This window comes from Oncorhynchus keta, chromosome 26, assembly GCF_023373465.1.
Source record: "Oncorhynchus keta strain PuntledgeMale-10-30-2019 chromosome 26, Oket_V2, whole genome shotgun sequence".
Taxonomy (NCBI): domain Eukaryota; kingdom Metazoa; phylum Chordata; class Actinopteri; order Salmoniformes; family Salmonidae; genus Oncorhynchus; species Oncorhynchus keta.
In genome coordinates this window covers 42,982,094-43,002,283 of record NC_068446.1, presented here as the reverse complement: position 1 = coordinate 43,002,283, position 20,190 = coordinate 42,982,094, and the positions used below count along the sequence as shown (strand labels likewise).

The 20,190-nt window shown below is 44.5% G+C and overlaps 1 protein-coding gene across 2 annotated transcripts; it reads left to right on the top strand.

The window, feature by feature from the left end:
- The first annotated feature begins 2,678 nt into the window (after positions 1-2,678).
- On the top strand, positions 2,679-18,110 carry LOC118358808 (tryptophan 5-hydroxylase 1-like). 2 transcript variants are annotated; one of them, XM_052480970.1, is made up of 11 exons: positions 2,679-2,847; positions 5,504-5,641; positions 6,659-6,842; positions 7,065-7,165; positions 7,275-7,342; positions 7,880-8,076; positions 9,789-9,924; positions 10,402-10,528; positions 15,776-15,871; positions 16,101-16,234; positions 16,681-18,109. In XM_052480970.1, the coding sequence occupies exons 1-11, from the start codon at positions 2,758-2,760 to the stop codon at positions 16,853-16,855; spliced, it is 1,446 nt and encodes a 481-aa protein (XP_052336930.1). In that variant the 5' UTR covers positions 2,679-2,757; the 3' UTR covers positions 16,856-18,109. The 2 variants fall into 2 exon arrangements, with proteins under 2 accessions (XP_052336930.1, XP_052336931.1); XM_052480971.1 differs by lacking the exon at positions 2,679-2,847 and adding an exon at positions 3,580-3,933 and having other exon boundaries at positions 16,681-18,110.
- The last annotated feature ends 2,080 nt before the right edge of the window (positions 18,111-20,190 follow it).

Here is a 20,190-nt window from a genome sequence, read left to right as displayed (position 1 = left end):
TCAAAAAGTCATTTTCTTAATAGCACCTTAGTGAAGAGGTAGTGACCGGTGCCACTGGCGCAGGCAATTCATGAAGCAAACTGAAATTCCACATTCAAATTTTTCCCTCAGAAATGTCATTTTAACTGAAAAAAAAATAAATGGAATTCACCCAAACCCTCCTGAGGTGTTTGTTATCCACCAGAAGTAATGAAAACCATTAGTAATGGTCTTAATCTAAAAATCAAATCTCACGAGACTCGGCCAAGTGAAAGAAAAATGTCCGTAACAATTTTTCCTTCAGGGGCTGCTTAGCCTGCCAGGTCACAAAGCTCAAAGTGCTCAAAGCTCAAAGTACTCAAAGCTCAAAGTACTCAAAGCTCAAAGTGCTCAAAGCTCAAAGTACTCAAAGCACTCAAAGTACTCAAAGTACTCAAAGCTCAAAGTACTCAAAGCTCAAAGTACTCAAAGCTCAAAGTACTAAACGTGCAATGAAGATTTATAAAAGCAGAGGAATGGGATTGTGGGAGAAGTGGGGAGACGGGAGACCGAGGAACTTTACTAATCAGTGAAGTAAAGTGTAGATCAGGTTTAATCCTTTTAGAAATAAATCACTAACCGTTTTCTGTTTTCTCGAAAGGACCCGAGAACAACGTGATCAACAAGGTCCCAAGAGGTAAACAATGAACAATGTAAACAATGTCTGGGACTCAACAATATACGTCAAATGTTTATAATGGTACATATTTCCAGAGCCTGAAAGTTGTAAAAGTATTCTTCAAACATCATCATCAGCTTCAGGAAGCTGTGTGATTGGTTAGAAATGAGGAAGTGCTTACAGATCTTCAAACATCATCATCACCTTTAGAATGTTGTCCGAACTGGAAGCTGTGTGATTGGTTAGAAATGAGGAAGTGCTTACAGATCTTCAAACATCATCATCAGCTTTAGAATGTTGTCCGAACTGGAAGCTGTGTGATTGGTTAGAAATGAGGAAGTGCTTACAGATCTTCAAACATCATCATCAGCTTTAGAATGTTGTCCAAACTGGAAGCTGTGTGATTGGTTAGAAATGAGGAAGCGCTTACAGATCTTCAAACATCATCATCAGCTTTAGAATGTTGTCCGAACTGGAAGCTGTGTGATTGGTTAGAAATGATGAAGCACTTACAGATCTTCAAACATCATCATCGGCTTCAGGAAGCATTCACTCACGTGAGATTACTAGAATGTTGTCCGAACTGGAAGCTGTGTGATTGGTTAGAAATGAGGAAGCACTTACAGATCTTCAAAACAATGTTGAAGTTTATTAAATTAACACTAGGACCATGTTCCCAATGCAGATCAGTAATCTCATTCCCTGTTTGCTGGACAGTACCGGTAAGTGAGAAGGCTATTGGTTATTCTAACCAGCATTGAGTTATAAAATATCTTCAGTAGACTTACGAGAGTTTTTTTTTTGCTGACCTCAACGAATGGGAAAATCCATGATGACAAAATGGAATTGAGATCAGAGTGAAAAGCCCCACATGATGAGAGATGAATCATCAACAACAACACACATTGGTTTAATAGAACGTATATGTCATCCGAAAGACCTTTCTTTTAGGAATATTCTACTGTTTGATCTCTGTACGGTAATGTTTCCGTTGGCTCCTTTAGGTCGTCAGACAAAATGAAAAGGTATCTTAGATGAATTCATTTCCCCATGACGCTTCTCTTTTTCCATTTGCTGTCGACTGATATTATTGTTGCTTGTCCTCCCCCTCCTCACATACACACACACACACACACACGCGAAGCGCACACACACACACGCACACACACACACACACACGTACACACACACACGTCAGCACCCCCTGCTATTTCTTCTATCCTCCCCGCTACCCCTCCTCTATCCTCCTCCTGCCACCTCCTCTCTCCCCTCTCCTCACTCCTGCCCCTCCTCTCTTCTTTTCCCTCCTCTCCCCTGCCCCCTTCTCTCTCCTCTCCCCTGCCCCCTTCTCTCTCCTCTCCCCTGCCCCCTTCTCTCTCCTCGCCCCTGCCCCCTTCTCTCCTCACCCCTGCCCCCTTCTCTTCTCTCCCCCCTGCCCCCTTCTCTCTCCTCTCTCCTCTCCCCTGCCCCTCCTCTCCCCTGCCCCCTTCTCTTCTCTCCCCTGCCCCCTTCTCTTCTCTCCTCTCCCCATCCTCCTCTCTCCTCTCCCCTCCACTCCCCTGCCCCCTTCTCTCTCCTCTCCCCTGCCCCCTTCTCTTCTCTCCCCTGCCCCCTTCTCTTCTCTCCCCTGCCCCCTTCTCTTCTCTCCCCTGCCCCTTCTCTTCTCTCCTCTCCTCTCCCCTGCCCCCTCCTCTACCCTGCCTCCTCCTCTCTCCTCTCCTCTCCCCTGCCCCCTTCTCTTCTCTCCCCTGCCCCCTTCTCTTCTCTCCTCTCCTCTCCCCTGCCCCCTCCTCTCTCCTTCACCCTGCCTCCTCCTCTCTCCTCTCCCCCGCCCTCTCCTCTCCTCTGCCCCCTTCTCTTCTCTCCTCTCCCCTGCCTCCTGCTCTCTCCTCTCCCCTACCCCCTTCTCTCCTCTCCTCTCCCTGCCCCCTCCTCTCCCATCCACCCTGTCCCCTCTCTGCTCCCCTGGCCCCCTGCTCTCTCATCCATCCTGCCCCCTCCTCTCTCTCCGCATTGTGGTTGATAAATACCAAAGCCTGCTCTTCCTCCTAGCAGACTACCACTTTACAAAGTCGATAAACATCCGCAAGACAGGGGAATAAATAGTACCGAACTTTAATATGTATTCCAATAAAATTGTAGGACCGCGTCGAGGAAGATCTTTCGACTCCATGAACATCGGGAATGAAGAAAAGATACTGAACAATGAGGTAAGAAATTATTTCCTTTTTTTCTGCCTTATTCGATATTTGTTTTCTTGTTATAGGCAACTTTCTTTATAGTTATCGATACATTTGCATCTGGAACTGGGATATCCGTTTGAATGGGAGATAAGCATTGGGTTATTCTACTTTTTAAAAAAAACAATTCGTTTAAACAACACTATCTGGCGATAGACGTCATATCAGTTTAGTAGTGGCCTTATTAGTAGGTCTAAACATGAATTTCTCAGTAATCAACGACAGTTGCATGTTTTTTTTTTGTCGTCACTGGTTAAACCCAGAGTCATGTGTGTATATATATATATAGCTCTGGTTAAGCCGTTTTAATCTGGTGATCATTTCAATGCGTCAACCGCTAAGAACTTCATGAGTGCAGAACTTTGCAGGGACACAAAACATTGCCAAAAATAATTGCAAATATCTTGCATTGCCAGGTTGAAAAGACTTATCTATAAATCGTAAATATAGAATCACTTGAACCTCTTGAAACAGCACTTGTACTCCCAATTAGGCTAAATCAATTAAAACACATCTAACATTTCAGTTTCTCATTCATCAGAAATGTTACCTGTTACCTCTCTATAACTAGCCTACTGATACAGACATATCGTTTTCACCATCAATTTATCATATATATTAAAACGATCAAATAAAAATATAAAAATATATATACCCATATTAGAAGTGATAGGGTAAAATAATCACTCACATCAAATGAAGATCACTTAAAACAGTATCTTGTTGGATCCATTAACTGCACCTTAATCTCGCGTGGTAGATTAAAGTGGCTTTAGAGGAGCTAATAATAGGCTTCCGACCTCACGCTCTCCTAAATGGGATTGCTTTAAATCTCGTGTTTGGACCCGACACCGGCACACCGTCGTTACTTCGTTAAACCAAGACGCCGAATCACCTACAGCGCAGTGCCTGCCAATTTGACCCGTTCTGTGCCACTGTCCGGTGTCCCAAACTGCTATCTCGCTAGTTATAATGCTGCTACGGATTCTACTGACTGGGGGCCAACGACAACAGGTTTCCCGCGCTGTCTCGTCCATATTAGCTGAGGGAAATATGGTTGGTAGCAAATTAAATTCATTGTCACTGAAGGATGTACAGTTGGTGGCAAATTAAATTAGCTAAATGTATCTTAGACTATAGGATAATTGTTACAAAATGGCACTTGAACTGAATAACGTGTCGACTGTAATTAGACTAAGATATTAGCTTTATGTTTTATTTATTACTCAATTGTTATGAAAAACTGATTTAATTGGCCATTTGGATGCCTTGAAACTGTGCCTTTCACCGAGCCAGTGAAATTCAGAACAATGGACAGCGCCAACCAACGTTTAAAATGGGGTTATTGCTATCCGGGGTGCTGATTTCCATTGACGTGATGACGGGATTAAAATCGATTGACCCTCGCCACTAATCCAATCTAATCCAAACAGGTTAAATGTACAATAGTTTCTGCTATTACATTAAAATGTTTTTTTTTTTTAATTTTACGAGTTATCTTCATTCTTAACCTCAAACTAGAGAACACAGTTTTATCTGTAAAATAATCGGGATAAAGTAAGTGAATCATCTGATCTGGATATTGTTCCGGTTATTCTGCGTGCATGATCAACTGATTAGTTAGTTGGCACGACAGTATAGGCTCGTTTAGACCTGGATTTAAACGTGCTGTTAGTTAGCAAAGTTCATTAGCTTCTTTCTTATTTAATGTGGTGTATTTGTTTTCTGACGTTTAATTGTATTTCTTCAATGTACATGTTTACAACGGTGGGACATTTAGTCACTCAGCTGTGAAGGTGGCAGCTGTTGAATGCACGTGGCCCGAAACTAAATATCAGTCGACGGTGTTGTGTGTTTTGGGAATTGTAAGGTTAAATAACTTGAAATAGTTGTATATATATGGCACTTTAACTGGTATATAATATATATATATATATACACAACTATTTCAAGTTATTTAACCTTTAACCTTGAAATAGTTGTATATATATGGCTCTTTAACTGGTATATAATATATATCTATATATATATATATATATATATATATATATATATATATATATACACACATATATATACACACACAACTATTTCAAGTTATTTAACCTTACAATTCCCAAAACACACAACACGTCGACTGATATTTAGTTTCGGGCCACGTGCATTCAACAGCTGCCACCTTCACAGCTGAGTGACTAAATGTCCCACCGCAGGTAGACAGAATGTGCGCCATTGGATGGATACTAGGCTACCCTAGCGTCATTGGATGGATACTAGGCTACCCTAGCGTCATTGGATGGATACTAGGCTACCCTAGCGTCATTGGATGGATACTAGGCTACCCTAGCGTCATTGGATGGATACTAGGCTACCCTAGCGTCATTGGATGGATACTAGGCTACCCTAGCGTCATTGGATGGATACTAGGCTACCCTAGCGCCATTGGATGGATACTAGGCTACCCTAGCGCCATTGGATGGATACTAGGCTACCCTAGCGCCATTGGATGGATACTAGCGACACTAATTAAAGTTGGCTGTTGAAAAGGGCATTCGTCAAATCTGCCGTTGACTCATGACGCTAATTTCTGTTTTTCTTGTTGTTGTCTTTTTCCTCCCACACACAGATGAACAAATCAACCTTCACAAAGATTGAAGAATGCAGAACAGAGAAAAAGAACGCGCCGTCAGACGGCCGAGCAGCGATTGTCTTCTCACTCAAGAATGAAGTCGGAGGACTAGTGAAGGCGCTGAAACTTTTCCAGGTAAACCTAATTAATGTGCACCTGCACGATGTACGTAACCTATCTCGTTTGTGACAACAATGTTATTTAAACTTTTTGATCTCACCTGATGTAAAAATCCGAATATAAATTGGTCTATTTAGGCTATGTTGGTTCAACGTGATTTATCAAATCAAACTTTATTTGTCACATACGCCGAATACAAACAGGTAGTTTACCGTGGAATTATTACTTAACCAACAGTGCAGCCATTAACCAACAGTGCAGCCGTTAACCAACAGTGCAGCCATTAACCAACAGTGCAGCCGTTAACCAACAGTGCAGCCGTTAACCAACAGTGCAGCCGTTAACCAACAGTGCAGCCGTTAACCAACAGTGCAGCCGTTAACCAACAGTGCAGCCGTTAACCAACAGTGCAGCCGTTAACCAACAGTGCAGCCGTTAACCAACAGTGCAGCCGTTAACCAACAGTGCAGCCGTTAACCAACAGTGCAGCCGTTAACCAACAGTGCAGCCGTTAACCAACAGTGCAGCCCTTAACCAACAGTGCAGCCCTTAACCAACAGTGCAGCCCTTAACCAACAGTGCAGCCCTTAACCAACAGTGCAGCCCTTAACCAACAGTGCAGCCCTTAACCAACAGTGCAGCCCTTAACCAACAGTGCAGCCCTTAACCAACAGTGCAGCCCTTAACCAACAGTGCAGCCCTTAACCAACAGTGCAGTTCAAGAAGAGTTAAGAAAATATTTACCAAATAAACTAAAGTAAAAAATAATAGAAGGTAACACAATAACATAACAACGAGGCTATATACAGGGGGTACCGGTATGGAGTCAGTATGCGGTGATACAAGTTCGTTGAGGTAATTTGCAGGCCTCCACTGTTTTGCATGATATGATTTCCATGAACATTACTGAACAATATATTACAAACGTAGCAACAGATTATAGATTACACACATTATATTGTAGATGTAACAAATAAAACACATTTAAAAAAATATATATATATATATATATATATTCCATTTATTTTACAGGAAAACCACGTCAATCTTGTCCACATAGAATCCAGAAAATCGAAAAGACGTAACTCTGAATTTGAGATCTTCGTGGACTGTGACAGCGATCACGAGCAGCTCAACGAGATCATTCAGCTGCTACGTAAGCACGTTAACGTAGTGGACATGGACCCTCCTGATAACTCCTGTTTACCTGAAGAAGGTATGCCACAGTATCATTTTTTTTTTTTAAACATTATTTTTAAACGATTGATTTCTACGTTTTGTTAGAATATACTCTATCACAGTATATTGACTAAAGTTTTTTTTATATTGCAACAGTATACTGTATTTACACTTAGTCTCGCAGAAGTATATTCCAATCTTTACAAATACACGATGGACCTCATTTTAAGTGGGGAAAAACAAATCCTTTCGATTTCAGATATAGAAAATGTCCCCTGGTTCCCCAAGAAGATCTCAGATCTGGACAAGTGTGCGAACCGGGTTCTGATGTACGGATCAGACTTGTATGCTGACCATCCGGTATGTAATATCATTCTAGAAACTAGGGCATTACTTTATAACCTTTATACATGACTTTATCTTGATGTTTGTTTTCATAATGACGTTAGATCTCACCCTCTTCTCACAGGGCTTCAAGGACAACGTCTACAGAAGGAGGAGGAAGCATTTCGCTGATCTCGCCATGAACTACAGACAGTAAGTACATTATGGTTGAAATAACACATTTTCCAAGAATAAAAGATCATTATAATCAAATAATGGATCCCATATCAATTTTCCTCCTATTCTAGTTCTACTATATTCTACTGAACTTTACTCTACTATATTCTAATGTATTCTACTGTAGTCTACTATATTCTACTGTATTCTACTGCACTCTACTCTATTCCTCTGTACTGTACTCTATTCTACTGCACTCTACTATATTCTAATGTATTCTACTCTACTATATTCTACTGCACTCTACTCTAGTCCTCTGTACTGTATTCTATTATATTCTACTGTATCCTATTCTATTCTACTCTAACCTACTCTACTATATTCTACTGTGCTCTACTATATCCTACGGTACTATACTCCATTCTACTGAACTGTACTCTATTCTACTGTATTCTATTCTACTGTACTCTACTATATTCTACTCCACTCTATTCTACTGTATTCTACTCTATTCTACTCTACTGTATTCTACTATATTCTAATAACAGCCATGATCTTGTCCTTATCTTTCAGTGGGGATCCTATCCCTCGTATAGAGTTTACAGAGGAGGAGTTGGCGACGTGGGCGGTGGTGTACCGGGAGCTCAACAAGCTGTACCCTACCCACGCCTGTAGAGAGTACCTGAAGAATCTGCCTCTACTGGCCAAACACTGTGAATGTAGAGAGGATAACATACCCCAGCTAGAGGACGTGTCACGCTTCCTTAGAGGTGAGATGGGTGGCTTGTGTGTGTATATACTGTGTGTGTTAGAGAGAGAGACAGAGAGACACACACAGATGGATAAACAGAGAGACAGAAACAGAGAGATACAGACAGAGCAAGAGCGTGTTAGACTTTAATGGTAAAATAAATTATATATATATATATTCAGCAAAAAAAGAAACGTCTCTTTTTCAGGACCCTGTCTGTCAAAGATAATTCCTAAAAATCCAAATAACTTCACAGATCTTCATTGTAAAGGGTTTAAACACTGTTTCCCATGTTTGTTCAATGAACCATAAACAATTAATGAATATGCACCTGTGGAACGGTCGTTAAGACACTAACAGCTTACAGACTGCAGGCAATTAAGGTCACAGTTATGAAAACCTAGGACACTAAAGAGGCCTTTCTACTGACTGAAAAACACCAAAAGAAAGATGCCCAGGGTCCCTGCTCATCTGCGTGAACGTGCCTTAGGCATTCTGCAAGGAGGCATGAGGACTGCAGATGTGGCCAGGACAATAAATTGCAATGTCCGTACTGTGAGACGCCTAAGACAGCGCTACAGGGAGACAGGACGGATAGCTGATCATCCTTGCAGTGGCAGATAATGTGTAACAGCACCTGCACAGGATCGGTACATCCAAACATCACACCTGCGGGACAGGTACAGGATGGCAACAACACCTGCCCGAGTTACACCAGGAACGCACAATCCCCCCAACAGTGCTCAGACTGTCCTCAATAGGCTGAGAGATGCTGGACTGAGGGCTTGTAGGTCTGTTGAAAGGCAGGTCGTCACCAGACATCACCGGCAACAACGTCGCCTATGGGCACAAACCCACCATCGCTGGACCAGACAGGACTGGCAAAAAGTGCTCTTCACTGACGAGTCGCGGTTTTGTCTCACCAGGGGTGATGGTTGGATTCACGTTTATTGTCAAAGGAATGAGCGTTACACTGAGGCCTGTACTCTGGAGCGGGATCGATTTGGAGGTGGAGGGTTCGTCATGGTCTGGGGCGGTGTGTCACAGCATCATCGGACTGAGCTTGTTGTCATTGCAAGCAATCTCAACACTGTGCGTTACAGGAAAGACATCCTCCTCCCTCATGTGGTACCCTTCCTGCAGGCTCATCCTGACATGACCCTCCAGCATGACAATGCCACAAGCCATACTGCTCGTTCTGTGCGTGATTTCCTGCAAGACAGGGAATGTCAGTGTTCTGCCATGGCCAGTGAAGAGCCCGGATCTGAATCCCATTGAGCACGTCTGGGACCTGTTGGATCGGAGGGTGAGAGCTAGGGCCAATCCCCCCCCAGAAATGTCTGGGAACTTGCAGGTGCCTTGGTGGAAGAGTGGGGTAACATCTCACAGCAAGAACTGTAAAATATGGTGCAGTCCATGAGGAGATGCACTGCAGTACTTAGTATCTGGTGTGGCCACCAGCTGCATTGACTGTTACTTTTGATTTTGACCCCCCCCCCCTTTGTTCAGGGACACATTATTCAATTTCTGTTAGTCACATGTCTGTGGAACTTGTTCAGCTTGTCTCAGTTGTTGAATCTTGTTATGTTCATACACATATTTATACATGTTAAGTTTGCTGAAAATTAAACTTAAAAAAAATATATATCATATTTTGTAAGATTGATCAGGAACAGGCCTCTGTTTGTGACAGTTTGGATCCAGTATGTGACATTGCCTTGAATCTTTTAGAGCGGACAGGCTTTACCATCAGGCCTGTGGCAGGTTACCTTTCCCCCAGAGACTTCCTAGCTGGTCTGGCCTTCCGTGTGTTCCACTGTACCCAGTATGTCCGACACAGCTCCGATCCCCTCTACACACCAGAGCCGTAAGTACATCCTTTATTTTAGCAGGGTGTCCCATTTAGACCAAGGTCTCTCTTGCAAGTGAGCCCTGCAATTTTACAGTTGCACAACAATTCCATCAGCACGGCAGCATAGGAAATACAAAACATGCACAATGATCACGAACAACCACATTCCTCAGTGAAGGGCCCTTAACCAACATTCTGAATGACCTGAAAAGCTCCAGTATGTCCAACTGTAGGGTATAATCTCACCATGAGCTAGTTAGCTAGGTTCTCCATTTATTCTGTGTTTTATTTACCTTGCATACTACATACATTACACACTACATACCTTACATGCATATATTACACACTACACACATTACATATTACACACTACATACCTTATATGCATATATTACACACTACATATATTACATTATGTACTCTATACATTCAGTGTATAAGCAAAGTCAATAAAGGGCTGTGTAACTCAGAGTTTCTTGTTTCTGGTCACAGAGACACATGCCATGAATTGTTGGGTCACGTCCCGTTGCTGGCTGAGCCCAGCTTCGCCCAGTTCTCCCAGGAGATAGGCCTGGCTTCCCTCGGAGCTTCAGATGAATCCATACAGACCCTGGCCACTGTGAGTAGTCATCCTGTCTAACACTAGCCATACAGACCCTGGCCACTGAGTAGTCATCCTGTCTAACACTAGCCATACAGACCCTGGCCACTGAGTAGTCATCCTGTCCAACACTAGCCATACAGACCCTGGCCACTGAGTAGTCATCCTGTCCAACACTAGCCATACAGACCCTGGCCACTGAGTAGTCATCCTGTCCAACACTAGCCATACAGACCCTGGCCACTGAGTAGTCATCCTGTCCAACACTAGCCATACAGACCCTGGCCACTGAGTAGTCATCCTGTCCAACACTAGCCATACAGACCCTGGCCACTGAGTAGTCATCCTGTCCAACACTAGCCATACAGACCCTGGCCACTGAGTAGTCATCCTGTCCAACACTAGCCATACAGACCCTGGCCACTGAGTAGTCATCCTGTCCAACACTAGCCATACAGACCCTGGCCACTGAGTAGTCATCCTGTCCAACACTAGCCATACAGACCCTGGCCACTGAGTAGTCATCCTGTCTAACACTAGCCATACAGACCCTGGTCACTGTGAGTAGTCATCCTGTCCAACACTAGCCATACAGACCCTGGCCACTGTGTAGTCATCCTGTCTAACACTAGCCATACAGACCCTGGCCACTGAGTAGTCATCCTGTCCAACACTAGCCATACAGACCCTGGCCACTGAGTAGTCATCCTGTCCAACACTAGCCATACAGACCCTGGCCACTGAGTAGTCATCCTGTCCAACACTAGCCATACAGACCCTGGCCACTGAGTAGTCATCCTGTCTAACACTAGCCATACAGACCCTGGCCACTGAGTAGTCATCCTGTCTAACACTAGCCATACAGACCCTGGCCACTGTGAGTAGTCATCCTGTCTAACACTAGCCATACAGACCCTGGCCACTGAGTAGTCATCCTGTCCAACACTAGCCATACAGACCCTGGCCACTGTGAGTAGTCATCCTGTCTAACACTAGCCATACAGACCCTGGCCACTGAGTAGTCATCCTGTCTAACACTAGCCATACAGACCCTGGCCACTGAGTAGTCATCCTGTCCAACACTAGCCATACAGACCCTGGCCACTGAGTAGTCATCCTGTCCAACACTAGCCATACAGACCCTGGCCACTGTGAGTAGTCATCCTGTCCAACACTAGCCATACAGACCCTGGCTACTGAGTAGTCATCCTGTCCAACACTAGCCATACAGACCCTGGCCACTGAGTAGTCATCCTGTCCAACACTAGCCATACAGACCCTGGCTACTGAGTAGTCATCCTGTCCAACACTAGCCATACAGACCCTGGCCACTGAGTAGTCATCCTGTCCAACACTAGCCATACAGACCCTGGCCACTGAGTAGTCATCGTGTCCAACACTAGCCATACAGACCCTGGCCACTGTGAGTAGTCATCCTGTCTAACACTAGCCATACAGACCCTGGCTACTGAGTAGTCATCCTGTCCAACACTAGCCATACAGACCCTGGCCACTGAGTAGTCATCCTGTCCAACACTAGCCATACAGACCCTGGCCACTGAGTAGTCATCCTGTCTAACACTAGCCATACAGACCCTGGCCACTGAGTAGTCATCCTGTCCAACACTAGCCATACAGACCCTGGCCACTGAGTAGTCATCCTGTCTAACACTAGCCATACAGACCCTGGCCACTGAGTAGTCATCCTGTCCAACACTAGCCATACAGACCCTGGCCACTGAGTAGTCCTCCTGTCCAACACTAGCCATACAGACCCTGGCCACTGTGAGTAGTCATCCTGTCCAACACTAGCCATACAGACCCTGGCCACTGTGAGTAGTCATCCTGTCTAACACTAGCCATACAGACCCTGGCCACTGTGAGTAGTCATCCTGTCTAACACTAGCCATACAGACCCTGGCCACTGAGTAGTCATCCTGTCTAACACTAGCCATACAGACCCTGGCCACTGAGTAGTCATCCTGTCTAACACTAGCCATACAGACCCTGGCCACTGAGTAGTCATCCTGTCCAACACTAGCCATACAGACCCTGGCCACTGAGTAGTCATCCTGTCCAACACTAGCCATACAGACCCTGGCCACTGAGTAGTCATCCTGTCTAACATCCTGCTAACATACAGACCCTGGCCACTGAGTAGTCATCCTGTCCAACACTAGCCATACAGACCCTGGCCACTGAGTAGTCATCCTGTCTAACACTAGCCATACAGACCCTGGCCACTGAGTAGTCATCCTGTCTAACACTAGCCATACAGACCCTGGCCACTGAGTAGTCATCCTGTCTAACACTAGCCATACAGACCCTGGCCACTGAGTAGTCATCCTGTCCAACACTAGCCATACAGACCCTGGCCACTGAGTAGTCATCCTGTCTAACACTAGCCATACAGACCCTGGCCACTGAGTAGTCATCCTGTCTAACACTAGCCATACAGACCCTGGCCACTGAGTAGTCATCCTGTCCAACACTAGCCATACAGACCCTGGCCACTGAGTAGTCATCCTGTCCAACACTAGCCATACAGACCCTGGCCACTGAGTAGTCATCCTGTCCAACACTAGCCATACAGACCCTGGCCACTGTGTAGTCATCGTGTCCAACACTAGCCATACAGACCCTGGCCACTGAGTAGTCATCCTGTCCAACACTAGCCATACAGACCCTGGCTACTGAGTAGTCATCCTGTCCAACACTAGCCATACAAACCCTGGCCACTGAGTAGTCATCCTGTCCAACACTAGCCATACAGACCCTGGCCACTGAGTAGTCATCCTGTCCAACACTAGCCATACAGACCCTGGCTACTGAGTAGTCATCCTGTCCAACACTAGCCATACAGACCCTGGCCACTGAGTAGTCATCCTGTCCAACACTAGCCATACAGACCCTGGCTACTGAGTAGTCATCCTGTCCAACACTAGCCATACAGACCCTGGCCACTGAGTAGTCATCCTGTCCAACACTAGCCATACAGACCCTGGCTACTGAGTAGTCATCCTGTCCAACACTAGCCATACAGACCCTGGCCACTGAGTAGTCATCCTGTCCAACACTAGCCATACAGACCCTGGCCACTGAGTAGTCATCCTGTCCAACACTAGCCATACAGACCCTGGCCACTGAGTAGTCATCCTGTCCAACACTAGCCATACAGACCCTGGCCACTGAGTAGTCATCCTGTCCAACACTAGCCATACAGACCCTGGCCACTGAGTAGTCATCCTGTCCAACACTAGCCATACAGACCCTGGCCACTGAGTAGTCATCCTGTCTAACCTTAGCCTTCCCAGGGACGGTTAGAGAAGGCATCCTGTCTAACAATAGCCATACAGACCCTGGCCACTGTGTAGGCATCCTGTCTAACACTAGCCTTCCCAGGGACATTAGTTTTGTACCAGCACTGAATATAATAGATGTTATATTACATATAAAAGTTTAAAACAATTCTGACTGGTGCTTGAGATCAGTTTAGCACCAACACTGAACCTTGTAGATTCTGTAACAAAAAGTACTGTGATCAGTAGTTGAAAAAAGCACCCAATACTTGAGTAAAAGTAAAGATGCCTTCATAGAAGTACTTTTGGGTGTCAGGGAAAATGTACAGAGTAAAAAGTATTTTATTTTCTTCAGGAATGTAAGTAAAGTAAATGTTGTCAAAAATCTAAATAGCAAAGTACAGATACCTTAAAAAAACGACTAAAGTAGTACTTTAAAGTATTTTTACTTCAGTACTTTATACCACTGCTGTCTAGTAACATTACTCACCTTCTCAAGGCTGGTTGGTTGAGAATAGCTTAGTCACCGACCCTGAACTTGGCTGGTTGAGAATAGCTTAGTCACCGACCCTGAACTTGGCTGGTTGGTTGAGAATAGCTTAGTCACCGACCCTGAACTTGGCTGGTTGGTTGAGAATAGCTTAGTCACCGACCCTGAACTTGGCTGGTTGGTTGAGAATAGCTTAGTCACCGACCCTGAACTTGGCTGGTTGGTTGAGAATAGCTTAGTCACCGACCCTGAACTTGGCTGGTTGGTTGAGAATAGCTTAGTCACCGACCCTGAACTTGGCTGGTTGGTTGAGAATAGCTTAGTCACCGACCCTGAACTTGGCTGGTTGGTTGAGAATAGCTTAGTCACCGACCCTGAACTTGGCTGGTTGGTTGAGAATAGCTTAGTCACCGACCCTGAACTTGGCTGGTTGGTTGAGAATAGCTTAGTCACCGACCCTGAACTTGGCTGGTTGGTTGAGAATAGCTTAGTCACCGACCCTGAACTTGGCTGGTTGGTTGAGAATAGCTTAGTCACCGACCCTGAACTTGGCTGGTTGGTTGAGAATAGCTTAGTCACCGACCCTGAACTTGGCTGGTTGGTTGAGAATAGCTTAGTCACCGACCCTGAACTTGGCTGGTTGGTTGAGAATAGCTTAGTCACCGACCCTGAACTTGGCTGGTTGGTTGAGAATAGCTTAGTCACCGACCCTGAACTTGGCTGGTTGGTTGAGAATAGCTTAGTCGACCCTGAACTTGGCTGGTTGGTTGAGAATAGCTAGTCACCGACCCTGAACTTGGCTGGTTGGTTGAGAATAGCTTAGTCACCGACCCTGAACTTGGCTGGTTGGTTGAGAATAGCTTAGTCACCGACCCTGAACTTGGCTGGTTGGTTGAGAATAGCTTAGTCACCGACCCTGAACTTGGCTGGTTGGTTGAGAATAGCTTAGTCACCGACCCTGAACTTGGCTGGTTGGTTGAGAATAGCTTAGTCACCGACCCTGAACTTGGCTGGTTGGTTGAGAATAGCTTAGTCACCGACCCTGAACTTGGCTGGTTGGTTGAGAATAGCTTAGTCACCGACCCTGAACTTGGCTGGTTGGTTGAGAATAGCTTAGTCACCGACCCTGAACTTGGCTGGTTGGTTGAGAATAGCTTAGTCACCGACCCTGAACTTGGCTGGTTGGTTGAGAATAGCTTAGTCACCGACCCTGAACTTGGCTGGTTGGTTGAGAATAGCTTAGTCACCGACCCTGAACTTGACTGGTGGTATGAGAATATCTTAGTCACCGACCCTGAACCTTGTTAGCCTGGTCCTACATCTGATTGTTCTGTCTTGTCAACTCTTATCATTATTGATGTGACAATGACCAATCAGAGTTGGCACAAGACCACAAACAGATCTGGGACCGTGCTAGAACCTAGAGAGGGGCAGTTCACATCTCATTACTGACTTACATGTGTTGTCGTGTTTCAGTGTTATTTCTTCACGGTGGAGTTCGGCCTGTGTAAACAGGAGGGGAAGCTGAGAGCGTACGGAGCAGGCCTGCTGTCCTCCATCAGTGAACTCCAGGTATATCAATATCATTGTAGCAAAATCTGGTGGGGGGTGGTGTCCCCGACTGGGACTCTAACACGGGTCCAGCGACTGTCAAGTCAACACATTTTTTTACAAGATTAGTCTTAATCTGGGCCTGGGAAACTGGACCATTGGAAAAGTAATGCATTATGGGAAATAAACTGCCATTTTAGGGCACAGCCTCAGCACATTCCAGATGTTTTGTTCTTCCTCTCCCCTCCAGCATGCTCTGTCTGGTAACGCCGTCATCATGCCCTTTGACCCCAAGGTCACATGTAAACAAGAGTGCATCATCACCACATTTCAGGACGTCTACTTTGTGTCCGACAGCTTTGAGGAGGCCAAAGTCAAGATGAGGTGAGGAGTGAAACCCTCAGGGTCAAAGGGGCTTCTGGAATCTTACTGTATAGTAACACATTATTTAATGTGTTGATTACCTTCATAAGGACGTGTGTACTGTTTCTGTATGGGTTATGTACGGGTCCTGAATGTGTTATGATGTCCTTGTGTAGGTACCCTGTAAATAAAGTGTTACTGGATTGATCCATTTTTTAAAATTAGATTATTTTTTTTTTTTACCTTTTTATTTAACTATAGGCAAGTCAGTTAAGAACAAATTCTTATTTTCAATGACTGCCTAGGAACAGTGGGTTAACTGCCTTGTTCAGGGGCAGAACAGATTTGTACCTTGTCACCTCGGGTTTGAACTTGCAACCTGAACATAGTCTGTTACTGACTCCTACCATCAGTGTGGGAACTCATAAAGGCTTTTAGATAATAACTCATTCTTCCCCATCCTGCAGGGAGTTTGCCAAGACGATCAAGCGCCCGTTTACGGTGCGATATAACCCCTACACCCAGAGTGTGGACGTTCTGAAGGACACTCCCAGCATTAACAGCGTGGTGGAGGAGCTGAGACACGACCTGGACATCGTGGGCGACGCCCTCAGCCGGCTTAACAAACACCTGGGAGTCTGAGTGACAACCAGAAGCACCATGAGTCGCATACTGCCTTCTAAATGACACCCTGTCGCCTACATGTGGTCCCTCCCTGGTCTAGTAGTGCACTGTTTAGGGAATAGGGTGCCATTTGGGACACAAGGCTTAGGTCCTCTGATGACCTCAATGCCATCATCTGAGTGTATGTGACGACCTCGGCACACCACTCCTGGTTCTTCTGTCCAATTATTATCCATCAGTCCGATCGTTTGTGCTGTCTGACCAACTTCCGTGGTCATTTTCATACCAAACAACGACATCGGCGACGGTAACTGGCGAGACGGCTCCGAACGGAATAAATCTGGGCCTCCCCCAAGCCATATCCCTGACGCACACCTCACTATTGTTGACGTCTCTTATGTAAATCAATACTCTGCTCGTGATCCACCTCTGTATTACTCCCAGCCTATGACTTCCCCTTATCTTCCTCATTCAATGCATCCAAAGATGCAGTACCTTACTAATAACGTACAACTATGGTGTCCAATATATTCCTCCAATTGTTGTGTGTAAGGTTGTTGCTGGGATGAATTTAATGCTGTAATTTATAATATTACTATTCAAAAGTGTGAATGTATTCAAGGATGATTTTTGACAGAAATGGTTCACATTATCCATTTCTAAATCATAAAAAAATATTTTGCTTTCTCGTTATCCACTTCTAAATCATAAAAAAAAATATTTAAAAATGTAACTGTAGTACATATACTCCTGTAAACTTTAAATATCATTATTTTTCTACTGTAAAGAAATGTAAACTGATTATGTACAAGTTGTGAAAAAAAAATATGCGTGTCTATGTATTTCTTTGACATTTTAACAATAAACTTTTCCTGAAGAGAATGTCTTTGCATTGTGAAATGATGGGGATGTGGGATAATGGCAGGGTTGCCAGGTCTAGCTAAAATATCTAGACCAATGACCTCTCAAAACCCGCCCACAAGGACTGAAAACTCGCCCAGCAAGAGAATATTCACCACATTTATCCAATGAACACTTTTTTTTTTTTTTTTTTTTTGGTCTTCCAACTAGTTTGGAAAGACAGTATTGAAGAACCCTCACTGCTGCTCATCATATATATATTTTTTTTCAACCTAATTGAGGAAAATAAGAACAATCCTACATTTTATTTTTGATACTGTTGCAAAGCTAACTAAAAAGCAGCATTCCAAAAGAGAGGATGGCCTTCACAGCAGTAATAAATTCATGAACTTCTTTGAGGAAAAGATCATGATTATTAGAATGCAAATTACGGACCCCTCTTTAAATCTGAGTATTCCTCCAAAGCTCAGTTGTCCTGAGTCTGCACAACTCTGCCAGGACATAGAGTACTAAAACACTTGTTTGATCCTATCTCTTGACACAATGATGAAAATAATAATGGCCTCTAAACCTTCAAGCTGCATACTGGACCCTATTCCAACTAAACTACTGAAAGAGCTGCTTCCTGTGCTTGGCCCTCCTATGTTGAACATAATAAATTGCTCCCTGTCCTCTGGATGTGTACCAAACTCACTAAAAGTGGAAGTAATAAAGCCTCTCTTGAAAAAGCCCAACCTTGTCCCAGAAAATATAAAAACTATCGGCCTATATCGAATCTTCCATTCCTCTCAAAAATTGTAGAAAAAGCTGTTGCGCTGCAACTCATTGCCTTCCTGAAGACAATGTATACGAAATGCTTCAGTCTGGTTTTAGACCCCATCATAGCACTGAGACGGCACTTGTGAAGGTGGTAAATTACCTTTTAATGGCATCGGACCGAGGCTCTGCATCTGTCGTCGTGCTCCTAGACCTTAGTGCCCTCGCACGGTTCTGGCTGGGATCTTACCTCAGGACCCTGAGGCTGATCCCAGTCGACCTGCGAGCCCCAGTCTCTTTCCTGCTACCCACGCACTACGCCCAGCTCCAGACGTTTTTAAGACATTTTAAACTGGAAAAAGAAATAGTGACGGTTTTAACTAAACACCGCTCTCTTCTCTCTCTTGTGCAGGAACGGGAACCAGTGTGTCCAGTGCGTGGGCTCGCTACAGGCGAGCCCACAACGGTCTGGCGCAACTTGGCCCATCCTGCTCTCCTGAACCGGCATCGGGACCTGTCCTGGATGGTTGCCCACGAGATCCTCCCGGTCAGGCCCGTTATGCACTCACGGGGCATGGCGAGGACATCCGCGTGCCCCGACCAGGCTGCGGCCAAGAAGAGTCAGTGAGGCACATGCTCTGGGAGTGCAGAGCTGCCAGGGACATGTGGAAGGAGGCAGGTCCCCTGATCAACCCGTGTCTGCCAGCAGGGGAGGACCTAACACCTCAGCTCGTGCTGTATGGGGTGGGCCGAAGGCCTATTTCATCGAAGGCCTTCACCAAGATCTGGCCCACCCTCACGTGCTTGAAGGAAGCACTGTGGTCCTCCCGCAACCTGGCGGCGCCAAGGGCGATGCGCCTAGGGGAGGGATCTCCTCTGGGCCCCGAAGGACGGGACGATGATCTATTCAGAAGAGCAGGATGAGGCGAGTTTGATAAGGACTCACCCCGTTCCTGTACAAGGGACCGAAGAAAGCCTTTTAAACAAAGTGACTTTTTAACATGTTTTTTTTATCATGTCTTAACAATGTTTTACCTTTGTTAGATCATTAGTACACATTTTAAATGGCTTTTACAGATGTGATGTTCACAAGGAAAGTACTTTGATTCATGGTTGTTTTCATAGATTTTAACAACGTACTTTTTTAACAAATTTAAATGTAACTTTCAAATGCTGTGTTTTATTCCATATTGCTGTTTTTATGTGTATGAAATTATGTAAAAAATGTTTGAGCTGTTTTTTAAAGGAAATGTGTTTATACAACTTTTCCAAAAGAAAAAAGGATTTAAGGATGGATTTAGATTCTTTGAAATATCAGCTACTTTTGAACAGTATGTTCGTTAATGTTCAGGTGCCGAAGGTTATTGTATTTTATCTATATTGATATATGTTCATGCTTTGTAATGTAAGCGAGGTTTGTTTGTATTACAAAGTGATGGCTGTTTCTCCTTCTTTACAACACAGATTATCCATTATATTGACCTGATACTAGTGGCCGCTCTAACAAGGAATATATATATATATATATATATATTAAAGGAATCCTGTCGGCAGGAGGAAGGTCAGGTGGGGCTATTCTAGCCAATGAGAGCGCAGATACACATGTGAACAACATGCTCAACGTTTTCCACTAGTTACCACAGCCACAAAGTAAAAAAAACGGGTTATTCATTTCGAGGTCATTGTAAACTGCTGTAGCCTTAGCCTACCATTTGATACAGTAAATATGTTGAAAT

Coding starts and splice junctions, on each gene's coding strand:
- LOC118358808 (XM_052480970.1), top strand. CDS start 2,758: ATGTATTCCAATAAAATTGTAGGACCGCGTCGAGGAAGATCTTTCGAC. Junction 6,843..7,064: donor CTCCTGTTTACCTGAAGAAG/GTATGCCACAGT, acceptor TTTCGATTTCAG/ATATAGAAAATGTCCCCTGG. Junction 10,529..15,775: donor CCATACAGACCCTGGCCACT/GTGAGTAGTCAT, acceptor GTCGTGTTTCAG/TGTTATTTCTTCACGGTGGA.